Source organism: Buteo buteo, chromosome Z, assembly GCF_964188355.1.
Source record: "Buteo buteo chromosome Z, bButBut1.hap1.1, whole genome shotgun sequence".
Taxonomy (NCBI): Eukaryota; Metazoa; Chordata; class Aves; order Accipitriformes; family Accipitridae; genus Buteo; species Buteo buteo.
This window is the reverse complement of record NC_134204.1, coordinates 55,836,422-55,853,610: the sequence shown is the minus strand read 5'-3', so window position 1 is coordinate 55,853,610 and position 17,189 is coordinate 55,836,422. Positions and strand designations below refer to the sequence as shown.

General features: G+C 39.2%; 1 protein-coding gene across 2 annotated transcripts in view; it reads right to left on the bottom strand.

Annotated features, from left to right (window-relative positions):
• The window catches only part of KCMF1 (potassium channel modulatory factor 1), a 54,975-nt gene that overhangs the window by 17,766 nt on the left and 20,020 nt on the right, over positions 1-17,189 (bottom strand). For both annotated transcript variants that reach the window (XM_075020714.1, XM_075020715.1), the window contains exon 2: positions 12,101-12,268. In XM_075020714.1, coding sequence (XP_074876815.1) covers positions 12,101-12,268 — 168 coding nt within the window. The remainder of the gene's footprint in view (positions 1-12,100; positions 12,269-17,189) is intronic.

Below are 17,189 nucleotides of genomic sequence, written 5' to 3'. Positions count from 1 at the left end.
ACAGAACTGTACTTTTGTTTCTGCGGCCTTAGAAAAGGTAATGCATAAGCTAAAAATGTACATATCTATAATTCACTATATTATTCACTATAATTCACAGATAGTATTTTACATGTAAACTAGGTTTTGGGGGCTAACACTCCAAGACCAATACAGGAAATGAACTTCTTAGTAACATGCTAATATTCAGAGTTAAAGATACACAATCAGATTGAATACACTGCAGAAGAAAGTTTATGTTCACCCTGTTCCCCTTATTTGGAAACTGCTTCCAGAGAATTTAAATGCTGGAGGATGAGAGAAAGATAGCCCTTTAACAGGTATGGTAAGAAATTCCCAATTAGACAGATAGCCTTGTCAAAGAAGAAACACTACCCGACACACCAAGCATTTTAACTGGTTCATCAAATTAACTATGACACTACACTTGAGTACCATACTGAATCTAGGTTCATTTACTCACATACACATGAGGAAAAACATTATGTCCAACTACTCAAAGTAAAACGTTCCCAGCCAATTAAGTCTTATGTCAGTCTCCAAAGCAGCATTTGAGGTGCCATTAAATGTTTTATACAGTAGTAAGGCACAGAAGTAACTTTTCATTAAAGAATGGAATTGCACATCAGATATGACTGAAATGGAGAACCATACAGACTGAAAGTCTGCATAAATGCAAGTCAGAAGACATGCCTGAAAGACTAGCAACCCCTGCCCCCCAACCTGAAAGCTGTTTATATAGTAGTGACACAAACAGATGCCTGGAATCATTGCTAGAGGGAAATCCCAAAGGTCCTTGCACAACATGTATCAGGACTCAGTTCTGAACGTATTTGTGTCACCCAATACACAAATGATGGGCATTTCCTGACAGGTTGTCAGACATCCAGCTGGCATCCTAACAACAAGACGTGGTATGTCTTAATCTGTCCTTACCTGATGCCCTATAAACCCACAGGAAGAACAAGTGAAGCTATGAAGAGGAAGGTCTACCTCCCCACATTTCTAAGAGAGGTTGCTGGCCAACACTTAAATACACCATATTCAACTGAAGACAACAATACTACCAGATTGGAAGAAAGCATCTTACAAACTCTTAAAACTGCTTGTTTCGTTTATAAGCTAAGTATCACTCAGCTTTAGAGCATGTTCTGAATGCTCAAAAACAGGAACAGGAGCAAATTCCCTCACATCAAAGCTTTTAAAACTATCTGTAGTTCTCATCCATTACTCACAGTAAGCTTGTGTTTATTCTATGTGAGTAGATTGGTACTACAATTACTCTGGCAGGTGACCAAAAAAAATGGGTCTGACGCAGGATTACTCCATTAGCATTCAGAACTGTGACAGCCCCTATGTACAGGTGTTGAGCACAAGATGAACCAATTAGATTTACTTACATGTACAACTATCTTTTGACCTGAATAGTTCTCTAAAATTACAGAACGTATTTTCTAGGTAGGGACCAGTCCTGTTTCCAAGTCTTCCATTCTCCTCTTATTTGCATGATACGCAACAAAGACTTACATGAAAATTAACCTGCTCCAAGTTTGAGGTGTTATGGAGACTGTTTCAGATACAACACACAGATCTACAGAATTCACAGAACTTCGAGATTTTGGAGCTCCTAACCAGTGCCACTTCAGTACATATTTCACTGCGTGCTCCTCTGAAAGTTTCTCCAAGAATCACATTCAGGCTCCCATTCTGATGCAGCCAAACACATGACTGCAGGTAAAAAAATTACCAATATGCTGCAGCACACTCAAATATGAAAAATTTACATGTGTCATGGTTTCAAATGAGGAAAACACGAACAAGGTTTACACGGGACAAAGTTCTAAGCAGTCAATAAAACAGTCTCTGAATGGAGCAGCCATACAGACTCTGGAACAGATACTCTTTCAGAAAAATGTATCTGTAAGGCAAAGAATTCAAAATGATGGCTGTCTAGAACAGATAAAAGCAAAATGCTTCAATGAAGACAGATGAAAGAATCCTCCTTGCAATTAAATGAAGAAAATCTCTAATTAAAGCAGCTCATTACACAAGTTTTGCAGTATACAGCAAAAAGGAAAGCTTTAAAAGCATTCTTTCTTCTACAGTGTCACTGCACAGAAGAAATGCAAACTTCCATTCTCACTTTTTCAGTGTCCTAAAGATATAACAGAGTTGGAAGTTAAATAAAGATTCTGGGAACAAAGTAAGAAAGATGGCCAAACTTCTGAACTGAATAGTTAAGAAGAATTCCAAACTTAACTGCATTTAATCTGCCCAAGACAGCACATGCAAATCCTGTTCTGTTCTCTTGAAGCTCAATAATTGAACAAGAACTTCTACAAAAAAAGTCTGCATACCTGTAGGAATAGCAAAAATGCCAGTCACAAACACATCAAAAGCTAATGACAGTTTGTTTAGTTGATCCTCTGATTTTCCTCAAGCTTTGGTATGATCCTCATGATGATGATTAAATACCTATTTACTGATTGGAAAACTGAAATTCTCCATCACTGCAAACATACACACACACATGGAATAACACCAGGTCAAATTCTCCTTTAAGGACTCTTCCTAGCTGAGCAGGCTAATTTCTGGGAATTTTCCAAGTCCTGGAGTCTTATATACCGATCTGGATAAAACAAGATGATGATGATGACTCAAAGGGGCAAGCAAACAGAAAAAAGGGCAAATCGTCTTATTCTTTAGAGGATCTGCATATAAAAAGTAACTGCTGCATCTACTACCTGAACAAAAAAAAATCCCTCAAGATTACCAGGTGGTCTAAAAAACTCTACCTATAAACCTTACTACTTCATGAATGTAAGTGTTTTCAAGTAAGGCAGAAGTACCAACTCCAACTTCCCCGCTGAGCAAAGGGCACAAGACAACAACCAATTTGAAGAGAGTAGTAAATAGATTACCATGCAGGTAAAAATATATTTTCCTTAGTTATGTTGTTAGCTTAGTCCAGATGTCAGGAATTCCAGCAGTACACACTGTTCTATCAGAGGGGAGAGGCTTGATGAGTACTGTCAAATTCTGTGTTTCTGGTCCTTGCTTTTAGAGAATATAAAACAAGCCATTTATTAATTAGAAAAATAAAAATCTGAGTTCTTTCCAGCCTCCTGATTATACTCCTGCATATACCTCCTTCCATATCTTTCTCGTAACGCACAGCAAACATACATGCACATGCTGAATAAATATGCCTTCATCTGGAAAAAAAAATTTTAAAATGTGCCTGTCAGAAGTGAAATCCAAATATTCTTCCCTTGAAAGTTTATACCTCCCTTTTTTTTTTCCTCCTCAACTCTAATCTCACTCTACCACTAACGATCAAAATCTGTTCCTTTTCTAATCTGAAATACAGGTCACCAGGTAAGTTTCCTTCTAAAATATAACACAAATTAAAAAAAAACAAAACAAACACACACAACCCCCCCCCATGTGGTAATTAGGTGATATCATGAAACTGTGTGCCCAGTTTTAGCGTTGAAATTACTGAATCGATATTTCTCGACCTGTTTTGTTTTTACAAGTACACCAAAATCCTAAAAATCAAAAACAGTCATTGTTATTGGTTATCAAAGGCTCATTTGCTAAGGAAGACCCTAACAATTAGAGGCAGCATGGGAAAAAATGAAAAGACCACACCCCCATGGCTGCAGAAGTGAGGCAACCTACAATTGTATTACTGTTTTCATTTACAGTTGTATTACTGTTATGATGGAACTGGCCCATGACCAAAGAATTATCCCTTCTGGCCACAAAGAAATCTTTCATCAGATAGTGTATTTTGGTTCTTTGCAAATACCTTCCTACACAAAAGCGGCAAACTCCTCTGGAGCTCTAAAGCCCTCTTTTCAAAGTAGCTAGGAAGACACAGTTGCTTAGTAAAAAAGAAAACTGGACTAAATCACATCCCTCTAGAAGAAGACCCAGTATCCACACTGCTTATCAATTAGAGGAAGAATACAAAGGAGTAAAAGGATCAGAATACTGTTTAAAAGAGGACTCAACAAGAGTTTATGAAGTTAGATTTCAAACCTAACAGTGTTTGGACATTATAGCTTTTCTTGGGAAAAAAACAAAACAACAAAACAGAACACCTGAATTTAATGTGAAAACTCAACCAAAAATACAAGCAGTTTTGCTTTATTATCTATTTGTAGCTACAGACTGCTTGTATTTAACATTTAAATCTAACTACCACATTCTCAACTTGGCAGGAGGTTAGTAATGAGACGTAAGTACAGTAGGATTCCTTAGATAAAAATCAATCTTTCAAAGAGATGATTCAGCACTATGTTTTATAACAGCTTGTCCTTGCTTTCAGTTACGACATATTTCTTTACAAGGGTACAGAGCAGTCAGGAATTTTAGTTTCACTTTTCTTCATGAGTAATGTAATTTCAATTTGATATACACCTATAGATAAAAATGCTAACATTATACAAGTTGTAGTGTATTTCTTTAAATTTTTTTTCAATGTTTGAAGAAACTAAATGGTGGCAATACATCACATTTTACAAAGTATATATCCTGTATCACTGATCAAGCAGCCACGCTATTTAAAACAGTATTACCCTTAAAACTGCTGTAAGTTCTGTTTTGATGCAGATTTTCTGAATTAAAAACATACTAAAACCTGCTAGATACTCTGCTATAAACTTAAAGAAATAATGCTTACTGACCTTCTATTTATAAACATTTCAGAATGGAATGGGCCAACAGAAATCTTATGAAATTCAGCTCAGCCCTGGGTAGGCAGACTGGGGCAGCAATGCCATCAGTGCCAGGGAGCAGCTCTGAGGAGATGGTGCTGGGTATGGGGGGGGGGGGGGGGGGCAGGTAGTGAGCTGAGCAGGGGGCCAGCCATGTGCCTAGAGCAGTATGTGTAGGGGTGATCCCCTTGGCTCAGCACCCATCAGCTTCCTCCAGGAACTGCATCTTGTTTGAGGCCTCCTAGTACAGGGGAGACATCAAATTGAAGTGAGTTCAGCAGAAGGCCATTGACATGGCAGGGTTAGAGCACTCACTCTGCAAGGAGAGGCTGCAGGGCCAGCACTGGTTCAGCCTGGAGCAGACAGCTTTGGGTCACCTAACAGCCACCCCCATACCTACAGAGACAGGATCAAGGAGATGTAGCTAGGCTCTTCACAAGTGCTGCAGTCCAGGAGGATAATAGGATATAAGGAAAAATGTTTTCCCCCACATAGACAGGTGGTGGAACAGGATACCCAGACAGCCCCTGTGCCATTTCCATTCCTGGAGATTTTCAAGACCCAGGTGGACAAAGCCCTAACTAACCTGATCTGACCTCACAGCTTGGAGCAGAAGGCTGGACCAGAGACCTCCAGAGATCCCTTCCAACCACAATTATCTTATGACTGATCCTGTGAAACACAGATACACAGTAATATAGCTGTAAGGCTCACCTAGACTCTAATATTCTGTTAATCACCAATGTTTCCTGCTTTACAGACTAGAGGGATCTGCTCTCAATGGGTGAGATCTCTACTCCCTAACTTGGAACTCTCCCTGTTCACTACAAAGGCAGTGCAAAAGCCACATTTGCTAGAGTAAAATGCCAGCTCAGCTGAATCTGGAAACAGCTGCTTATTCCTTCCAGCTAGAGCATCACTATTTCAATCTTTCAGAAAGTTTCCAGTACAGCTATGTCTAGCAGAAAGAAACAGCACATCCTCCATTTTTCATCATACAGCTTCAGCAGCAGCCAATCTCAGTATTCAGCCTCACAGCCAGATAGCACTGGGCTAACTGATTCAGCGTGAAAGGCATGCTGCTGGGACTGACAATGATTACATGGCAGGTATTCAGCTATTCATCCAGCAGCAGCTGGCTGCTTTGTGTCCCCAGCAGGCATCAGGGCTCTGAGCTGACCAACAGGCCTTAGCTGCCTTGACCAGTCTCAAAGCAGACCTCCATACACACTCTCTGCCCATAGGCTACATTTAAGGTCTGACCATCTGGGCATGAACTATGCTGCAGCTGCACCCAGCCCTCCTCCTGCCTTAGATGGGCTTCCTGCATGGAACCCAGAGCTGACTTGTTATATATACTTGGTCTGGGACTGTCAACAGGACCTGCTCCTGTTACCAATCCTGCCCTGCACACTGTCAGTGAGGACAGGACCCCTGCCTGTGCTGTGGTCATCCTCAGCTCCTGGTTTGTTATTCCCTGTGGAGCAGCCCTGGTCTTGCTGCTCCCCAAAAATAAGAACCACATGCTGAAGCCATGAACAAGCACAGATGCTGATGAGGATGAGAGAGGATTTGCAGCCCATCTGCCAATACTGAGCAGTGCCAAAACAGCAGCTGCTGCTCAAAGGCAGGGACAACTAGCTAGGAAGCAGCCCTGCTGAAAAGGACCAGGGGATCCCAGTGGACAGCAAGCCAAACATGAGCCAGCAGTATGACCCTGCATCACTGAAGGCAAATGATGAACTGAGCTAAATCAGTAAGAGAGTGGCCATCAAATCAGGGGATGTGACTACCCCATGTTACTTGGCACTTTCTAAGCAACATCAGCAACCCAGTGTTCTGTTTTGGTGTCTCCAGTTCAAGACAGATATTGAAAGAAAATGGAGAGAATCTTGGGGGGGGCGGGGTGTGTTATGTGTGCATGCACACATTTGTGTCCACCAAGATAGTTACAGAGTTGGAGAACTTGACATAAGAATGGTTGAAGGAATGGGGTACATCCACCCTAGAGAAGGCTCAAGGTGGATCTCGTCTCCAACTTTACATACTGAAAAAGTAGTTGTAGAGGAAATAGAGGTATGCTCTTCAAAAGGAAGCATGGTGAAGAGTTGCAGGTGCAAGCTGCTTCAGAGTAAATTCTGCTTGGACAAAGGGAAACATTCACTGTAGGAACTAAATGCTGGAATAGGTGGCCCAGAGGTGGTGAAACATCCCTTGAGGGAAATATTCAAGACTTGGCTTGATGGGATAGCCTAACGCACATCCCTGCTTCCAACAGAAGGTTGGATCAGATGATCTCCACAGTCCCCTTCCAAACAAACTAGAGTGTTCTCTGATGCTCTGACTTAGCAAGATACACACTTGCCAGACAGATCTTGTTCTAGAGGTTGGGGGGGAAAAAAAATTCACAACAGCCTCAAGCTGAATTCTGGTGATTCCAGTCAGACCTCACACTACACATTATCAAGGTAACCATTATTGAAGCAGCTCCCTTTGCCTAAGAATTACACACAAAAGATTGCACGATCTTCTGTGACCATATTGGGTGTGGCTGAAGTGGAGTTAGTTCTCCCCATTGCAGCCCTTGGTGCTGTGCTCTGTACTGGTAGCTAGAAAGGTGCTGGTAGCACACCAGTGTTTTGGCTACTGCCGAGCAGTGCTTGCATGAAGGCTGACTTTCCAACATTTCCCCGCACCCGCTCACCGGCAGGCTGGGGCTGGGGAAGATCTTGGGAGCAGACATAGCCAGGACAGCTAACCCAAACTGACCAAAGGGATATTCCATATCATATGATGTCAGCTCAGCTATAAAAGCTAAGTAAAGAGAGATGGAAGGGGGGGCATTTGTTATTTTACGTTTGTCTTCCAGAGCAAACACTACACACACTGAAGTCCTGCTTCCAGGAAGTGGCCAGACATCACCTGCCGATGGGAAGTAGAGAATAACATCACTTGTTTTCCTTTGCTTTTTGCACATGACCTTTGCTTTCACTTTATTAAACTATCCTTATCTTCACCCACAAGACTTTTGCTACATTTTCTCTCCCCTGTCCAGCTGAGGATGGGGAGTGATAGAGCAGCTTGCACAAGCCGTCAACCTACCACAGGGACATAAGCACCTGAGCTGCCAAGTGAAGGTACACTTGCTCTGTACTTTTGTCAAAGTAACACAACATGATTTTGGCAGAGAATTCTACTAACAATCTGTATTGCTTTCTCTGCCAGTATAACCCCTTTAAAATGGTGAGGGCAATGAGCAAGCCACATGCTTAAAATCATAAAGTTTCAAACAACTTAAGATTCTTTTCTGGGAGAAAAAACTGGGAAATTTGCTCTGAACTTGGCCTGACAAATTGTCCTACAAAAAGCACAAAAGTACAGTGTCTGCCTGGTAAGCACATTCCTGTTCTTTACACAGGCCTACTGCAATTCTACTATTTGACCCCTCAGAAATAAACTAATTGGATTAGTGCTTTAAAGGCCACTTGTCATTACATACGAGACTTCGTATTTTACTTTAAGCTCTGTCCCTGTTACAGCAGCATATCACTCTTGGGGTGTGTGTGTGTTAAAGCATTTTTTCCAGTGTCTCTTGTGGGGACTGAAGAACAGTAGCACTGCCATTGTTCTGGATCCCATCTTGCTTCAAAATTAATACTAGGTCACACACAGACTCCTGAAAGACAAATATGCCAACCAGATGGTACACGAGGGAACACGTGTAGCCAGAGATCAGTAGGGCTTTTTATTTGTTTTCAATGTTCTCATATGGGCTCCTATACTAGTCTGAGTCTTGGGGCGGGGGGGGGTGGGTGTCAAAAACTATCAAGATGACAACAAAAGCTCCTTCAGAGCACCTGAAGAAGTCCATCTTCTTGCAATCTACTCTGCAGCATTATTACAGTATCTAGGAACCCTAAAAACTGATCTGATGATCACTTACCTCTGTGATTTTCATGGATGTAAACAATATATTAACTTTTTCTACACTGAAAACAATCCCAGACACACAGGATCCTCCATGTAATTAGCTGTCCACCACAAACCTGAACTTGCTCACAGCTTTAGGCACAGAATACTTAAGTTAACTCCACAGTTATCTGCATACAGACAGTGCTCGCTAGAATGGTGATGGGAACTAGAGGTACAGCTTCCTTTTCATCAGCTGCAGATGGAGCATGAGCAAGTGACTCAGATGCCTACATGTACTTTTAAAATCAGTAAACTGACACTGACTTCCTCTGAAGCACTTGCATCAGTTTTGCTTCCTTCTCCTTGGTAAAATACTCATCTTTTACCAGCTGTCCACTTCCTTCCCCACCATCAGCAAAATCTGTAAGTTTACTCGTATTAAAAACAGTTTTCATACCTTTGAATCAAACCTGGTTACAGACAACAGTATTGAAGTTTATCAATAGCCAGGTAAAATACAATTCACACACCTATACTAACAGCCTTCCATTCTGTGTGTCTACCGAAGTCTTCCTTACTTAGGTAAACTCCCTACTTATACTGTCATACATTAGAAGACATTCTCCTTTGACTTCCCACGTCACTAGGAAGTGACTGAAGACTTCATTACTTCTATGCCATTTAGTTTTGCATTGTCAATCTTCCCCTTGAGATTATTTCCTTTTAACCCAATAATATCTCCTGCCTTGGTGATTTTTAATATTCACTAGTACAGCTATCCTGACAACTCTGAAACAGGTCATTCTAGACTGGTTCTACCATTCATTATTGACCTTCTAATTAAATGTAACATTTTTTAACTTTTCATTTTTTGGATGTTCATCAAAGTCACATGATCTTCTTGGCTACACAAGGCTCTTTGAAAAGTTACCATAGTTTCTCTAAGCATCTGTACAATACTGTAAAGGCACACTCCTTTATGTTCTACATTCTACAGGGAACTGTAAAATAAAAACATTTTAAGAATAACATCACAGTCCTGTCTGAGCCCTAAGGAATATGTTATTTATAAATATTCCCTAATTCATTCTGCAGTATATAAGCTTACAAGGTCACTAGTACTCGTGTACCATCAACCTTTGCTGTGGTTCACAATCTGATGGTGATATATTCTTTCCTGTTCTTGTTCTACAGTATTAATCAAACCAGGAGTCTTGCTGCAGAGCCGAGCTGCAGTACTTTTTTTTTTCCTAACACTGGTTCTGTGGGAGCAATGCTCAGATAAAGCCATATGAAATGTTTTCTTATTCTTCTTATTTAAAGAAGCCACAGTAGCATAAACGCCAAGCAATGCAGAAGCAGCCCTTGGAATCCTACTACCCATCTTGATACTTCACTGTGAACCTTCTCCCACCTTGCCATCTGTAATTCTTCATGCAGATTTAAATAGTAAAAAATAACCCCTCTCTGCCCATCAACATACACAAATAAAATGCATTAAACCAAAATACAGGTTTATCAAAGAGTTCCAAAAGAGAAATATCCAAGTTGCAAGAAACAAAGTATATTTCTTAGACATTAAGGTGCTGATAATAGGCATTTTTTAAAAGAGCAGTCATTTAGAACAAGTTTCCTCATTGCAGTACACTGAAAGCTTTGACATTTAATGTTAGCTTAACGTTTCATAGCAAGCATGTTTCAGTCCTCTTACCCCTATGATGAACATTTAAAGTTTATGGCAATACTGTCCTTTTAGCCCACATGTAACATCCAAGAATAACTGTTGCTAAGGGGCTAAGAAGTTTGAACTGTGCATCTCCAACAGTGACCAGAATCCTGAATATACTGTACCCAGAGTATTTTACCTCCTTAGAGAGACACCCCCCCCCCCCCCAAAAAAAAATAAAGAAGCCTGAGAAAAAACATATGCAAGCTAAAATGGTGGCATGCATTTTTGATAATGCACTAGATTATTTCCTTCCAAACCCTGGATTCCCAGGGCCTGGATTTTTGAAGTCGTGACCAGGCAGCTTTAGAGCAAGTGGAGGCCTGAGAATTAAAAGAAAATTAATGACATCTTCATTTAAAGGCCATTTTGAGAAATTAACTGCATGTTTCTATATATTTTCTAATCTTTAAAGCAATAAAGAAGTAGATATTACTTCTGTTTTAATCAAAACAGTAAAGAAGTCATTCACAAGACTTCAGCTTTTAAGAAATAGTCGTATTTAAACAATTCAAAACATAAGGAACAATACAGCTGGAATCGCTAAAAAAAAATTTTTTTTAAATGCTAGCCCCATGGGCTTAACATAAAAACGAAATATATGTCCAGCATCAACAACATCTTAGAGCAGTGGTTTGTCAGAGTAGTATCTTGTGAGTTATAATGTGTTACAAATGACGCAACAGAAACAATAAGCAGGACAGGAGATAAGAACAATTACTTTTTATTTTAAATACTGACATGGCTTTACAGACAGAAGTAGTTCTTAAATTAGTAGATCTTCAAAGGAGTTCCAAGAAGACTACATGCTAGTCCTTGCCACTAATCTTTTATACTCAGTACAGCCCATCACTACCCCTGCTGTACCTACACTCCCACTTAAGTCAGTGAATAACATTCCTACAAAAACTCACCAGGATTTTTCTGCTTGTACGCTGCAGCACTTAGGTAAAGCATACGGGGGGGAGAAGGTTGTCACATCTTCTGAACTGGAAGTTAATTAATTAATTGGAAGTATATTTATTAGTCTGATAACTTCTTGTTATCAGACCAAAATAAGATTAAAAATATATATGGGTCAAAAAACCATATAAATCAGTTCTTGTACGCTAAAAATCAAAGAAAACATTGTCCGTTTTTTAGAACACAAGAACTTGCTTGAGACATCTGAGTTGCTGGAGGGCATCCAGAGAAGGGCAACAGAGCTGGTGAAGGGGCTGGAGCACAACTCTTCGGAGGAGCAGCTGAGAGAACTGGGGTTGTTTAGCCTGGAGAAAAGGAGGCTGAGGGGAGACCTTACTGCTCTCTACAACTACGGGAAAGGAGGTTGTAGTGAGGTGGGTACTGGTCTCTTCTATCAAGTAACTAGTGATAGGATGAGAGGAAATGGCCTCAAGTTGTGCCAGGGGAGGTTTAGATTGGATATTAGAAAAAAATTTCTTTACTGAAAGGGTTGTCAGACATTGGAACAGGCTGCCCAGGGAAGTAGTGGAGACACCATCCCTGAAGGTGTTCAAAAAACGTGTAGATGCGACACTTCAGGACATGGTTTAGTAGGCATGGTGGTGTTGGTTTGATGGTTGGACTCGATCTTAAAGGTCTTTTCCAACCTAAACGATTCTACGATTTTCAGTGTGCTACTGGGGGAAATGATTAATAAGTAGAAACATGAAAATCCATATTATGTTTGTAGACGCAACATAGCAACAAATTACTAGAGTTTGAAATTATTACTTACCAAAATCTACCCTTGTTAGTATGCACTGCATTGGATGGTCAGTTGTATGCCTTGTTGTTGTTGCACCACTTTCATAACAAGTTGCACACAGATCGTAATCGTAGCAAATTAAACACTTGTATCGGCGACCTCGAAAATTTCCTTTTAAACATGCATCACAGCTGACACCTGTAAACAAACAAAATTGCTTTAAAACAGTAATAAATGCACTTTTTTTCAAAGAGAGGCAGATTTGTTACTATTGCCTCTCAACAACCCAAAGGAGCCAGCCATCTCTAACGTGCAGTTGACACAAGACTCAATTTTTAACTGTATTTACATCTTTAAAAGACACTGCTCTCCCAAAATCAGAATCTTGAATTCCTGAAGTAAAATAAGGGCACACTCAAGCACCTGAAATAATAATAGGTTAAGTTCTAAAATCTCTTCGGACGCACCTTCCTACAGGCACCTTTACTTGGTAGTATTGACTGGTATTTTGACTGTTCAGTTAGGAATCTTGGGCCAAACACTCTTAAAAGCTAAATGGTATAATGGCTGATCAACAGGAAAAACCAACAACAAGTAAACCAACCACTAACAAAAATCCACTAGCTTTGCACCCTTTACTTTCACACTTCCCAATACTTCAATTATGAAGAACATCATAACCATCCCTGGCATTATAAATGGGGTAGAAATTAGCATCTTTTTCCATTTTAAGTAACAGAAAAAAATTAAGGTGTTTTTTGAAGTCAGCTGCACCAGTTATCTCCACCCCATTTCTTTCTCAAGTTCAACCTTTGCACCTTAAGGTAGTCAAGCTGCATGTGTTAGAGAAAGGCTTTACAGCTTCCAAAGGTTTTAATTTTTCTCTGCATGGTTTCAGTTCCCTCTTGGTTATTTAGTTTAGTGCAGAAGTATCATCATCTTGTAATCTGTCAAGTCTAGCACAAACTTCCTTCAATTGCAGTAGCAAATTAAGGGCCTCCACGAAAGAAATCAGTGTATACAATTAAGGCAGGATTTTTATGAACATCCTCTTTCAGCATCAGCTAAGATATGTTCTTCATAGCTTCATATGAGCACAGACAACTTTAGAGAAATAGAACTGCCAGAACAAAATATTCACATTAGCCACCTCCCTTTTTTTTTTTTTTTTTTTTTTTTAAGTCTAACTGCCAGAGGACTGGTGTTAATTACAGGAATTTTTTATTGTGCTACTCTGCTCTGTAGCATCTGAACAGAAGCTTTACCACACACAATACAGGAATGCAACAATAAGTAATTTCTTTTACATCTCTACTTATTCAAACAATTTCATCATCACATTTAGATGAACAGTGGAAAAAAATTTCTCTTTTCCTTTAGTTTCTTTACTTACAGGGATAGCTTAAGGCATTATCTAATCACTTCTAATGTGTAAGCACCATGTGTACATGAATACTGAGGCTATTTCTTTAATTGCCTCACTCAGTATCTACTTTGAAAGCATCACCCTACATGGAGTACTATATTAGAAGAAAATATTTCAAAAATCTTTGTTAATAGCCTAGAAGAACTACATTTTGAGGATGGCCCTGTTACCACCTTCAAAGTTTGTTTTTTTAAAAATCTCTCACTTGACATGCTTTTATCTGAAGCTTCATCCATAAACTCTGAAGGATCTGTAACAACCTTTGATGATTTGGACACTGAGAGCAACCTAACTTCTGAGAACACCTGCTTATTAACTCTGTGGAATTAATTTCATTGCTTCAGTTGGCTTGTTTGCTTTTTTTCCATATAGAGATCTACAAAATTTTACCTATGCAGCATTGCTATCTCCCCAACAATGCATGCTATACAGAAACCACTTCTCAGTTATTGGAAGCACTGTAAGTCTTTCTGTTGCCTACTAAACTTTCTAGAAAACAGTTGATCAGCAAGTTAGACAACACACTGAAATAAGCAGACAAGTTTAACCTAAGGTCTGTCAGACACAGCTTTCCAGATGAAATATTAAGCCATCATTCTCCAGTAAGTCGTATTTCCCCACTTTTTTCTTTTAAGCTCAAAACAGTTGATTTAATGCAGATGTAAGGCTCTTTGCAACAGTCAAACTCCTCCTGTCACATATCCTCTCAAACATCTAGATTGTTCCTACTTGAAGACAGACATCTTTTTAAGAAGTTTTAATTTACATGTTTTCTTTATACTAATACTTCTCCGTATCATTCCAAACTGCAACCCTCATACACTTTGTGATACTAACTTCAGAGAAGTTCAGCCAAACATAAATCACAACAGAATGTTTGTATTTAGAACTTCAGATCACTTCCAGTGGAAATGTACAAGGTCTTCAAACGAGAGATGAATTTTGCTTCTTACAATTAATTATCAGAAAGTCTACAATCTTATTCTAACACAAAAACTAGCATCAGTGTAACACATCACTATGGCTGGTGAAGTCAGACCAAGAGAACAGCAAAGTTATAGCGGCGGCATGCTTTCTACATCCCTCAAGGTTAGTATTTTGCCACAATTACCACATCCTCGCCTTCAACAAACAGGCTGACAGCAAGGGATGCACCAAGTTACTTTTATATCCTTTCGTGTAGCACAGAATGAAAACCACAAAAGGGAAAATGATAATTAAATGCCTCAGTTTGGGAGCTAAACCCATGCCTAAATCCCAAGACCTCCCCCCGAATTCAGTAGGACCTCTTTTCCATAAGTTACATCACTTATTCTTCCTTTTACAACAGTCTCAAAGTCAAGTCTGTTACAGTTTTTCCCATTCTTCTTCAAGCCTATTACTTGGCAGCTAAAACCCCACCCATCTATCCAACCTGGGATCTGGAAATTGAAATACCCAAGCAAATAATCTCATCCCACTCTATTCCTTCTACTAAACACTTATTTTCTTACGAAAGCTTTGATTTGGTTTTAATTTTTCTCTATTTTAATCTTTACATCAACTGAAATTCCAGAAGTTCATTTCTTTTCCCTGCACAAACCCCAAACACTAAAAGATAACATATTCCAGTCAACACAGCACGTCTTTCACCAGATATCTATCCAACACTTCCCTGCATTTACCTTACATTTGCAAATACAGTAGGGATGCTACAGATTGAAGAATGTCAGATTAAACTGGATGCATCCACATTAATCACAGGTTTTAAGAAGAAAACATGGTCTGGAGTGGTTCACTTTGAAGCAGGGAACAAAAGCAAGCAACCAACCAAAAGAACAGCCCAAATAAAGTGTGACAAGGATTTAGATACTCAGCATACACTTCCGACTTGCATGAAACACTACTGACTTTAAAAGCATCCTTGAATGAAATTCTATCAACCCCAAATGAATTGCTGTTCAGTGAGGACTTATGATTCACCTTTTGCAAAGCAACGATTTTGGAATGATCAGAGTAAGAAATATCCATTTTAGTTACAGATTACATTTTCATTATCATAGGTGATAGAGGTGGCTTCCTCACATGTTTTTCTACTTTATTATTGCTATACAAGTACCCACATATCCTACATAACATCTATCACATCTAATGAAAACCTTGTTGCTCACTGACAGTTTTTTTTAATGCAACAATGTTCCACTAGAGGGTAGCATTGTGCTAAAAGCCTAAAGGGTTGGCATTCACTTTAATTACCAAAGTTCAAAGTTCTGAAAGTTTCTTCAGCAGTATTCCCTCAAAATATCAATAGTCTCAGTTCTCTCCAGCTTCACATTTTGGGTGATATGAATCAGGACATACTCAACGGTCCCATTAACAAAGTATGTTTTACTGCTTCAGTAAAAAATTCTCACTACTTTGATGTCAAGTCATCCCACATCTTCACCTGATGCAGGCCAATTACTTCAGGGAAGATATTATCACACAAGCATTTTATATATAGCATGCTGAATAGTGATTTTTTTTTTTTTTTAAACAAAACAAAACACCCCTCCCCAACACCTTTCATACTTTGATCCTGATAGCCAAATATAATTTGGTCTTACGACACAGAATTGTTTTTGCTAGGAATTAACTAAAATGAAAGTAACTTCTCCTGGGTTTAACAGAGACACCAAAAAGAGCACACAATCTGATTTCATAATGGAGAGAATAACACTGGACAGACATGCAGTTCAAATATTACATACATCAGGATTAATTTGTTTTTACAATTACAAACAAAGCTAAGATAACATCAATTACAGTGTCCTGAGCAGCCCAAGCCATTAGACACCCATTTGTAACAGAGCAACGGGTTTTTTTCCCCACTGGGCCTCCTCAGATACTATGGGCAATCAGAATAATATTAGAAGCCAAATAATCTGGCCCAGATAAAAGTGACCTGAGAAACTGTGGACAACTCAGGGTTGTTTTTTTTTCTTATTAAGAACATATGGTCAAAGATAAGCTATACAGAGTCACTGGAATATGCTCCTGCATCAAACAATGTGAGCTGCTAGGCTTTATCAATACTTTGCATGTATCATTTAGTTTTTAGAAGTTTCAGAGAAAATGCCATCCACTAATCACTAGAAAACATTTAAAACACATACGAAACCTGCATCTGAAGCATTCAAACAATGAAGACAGCAACATTTGGCTCCCGAGAGCAGTATTTAGTCTGTGTGCTATCCTTGAGAACTAAACTCCTTTGTTTTAGCAACATATTGGAAGACATTAGGTTCATGGGTAGTTTCACCATTTAACATTCCTGTCAGCAGCTAAATGTCCAAAAAACAACCTTCCAGCCTGTAATTTCGGTATTGTTTTTAATTCATCAGTGCTCAGAGTAAGGATCACTGAATTTCTTTAATGTCCAACATAAATACATGATTATCCTGTCAGAATGAAAATGCTAGTTACTGAAGCATTTCTTCCTACCGTGAGGAAGGACTGAAGTACTAAACGTGTTCACCCTTTTCAATGGCTGACAACATTACATGCAAGAGTACCACACTGAATTTCAAGGGGACTGGACAAACTTTAAGGTCTCTTACCTTTCAAAACCCCAACTTAAGCATGCAAGTAAAAATTAAAAAGTTGTGCTGCCTCTTTTGTGGTACAAAAGGTTGCAACCCATGTACTCCATTTTATTTTTATATTCTGAAGAGC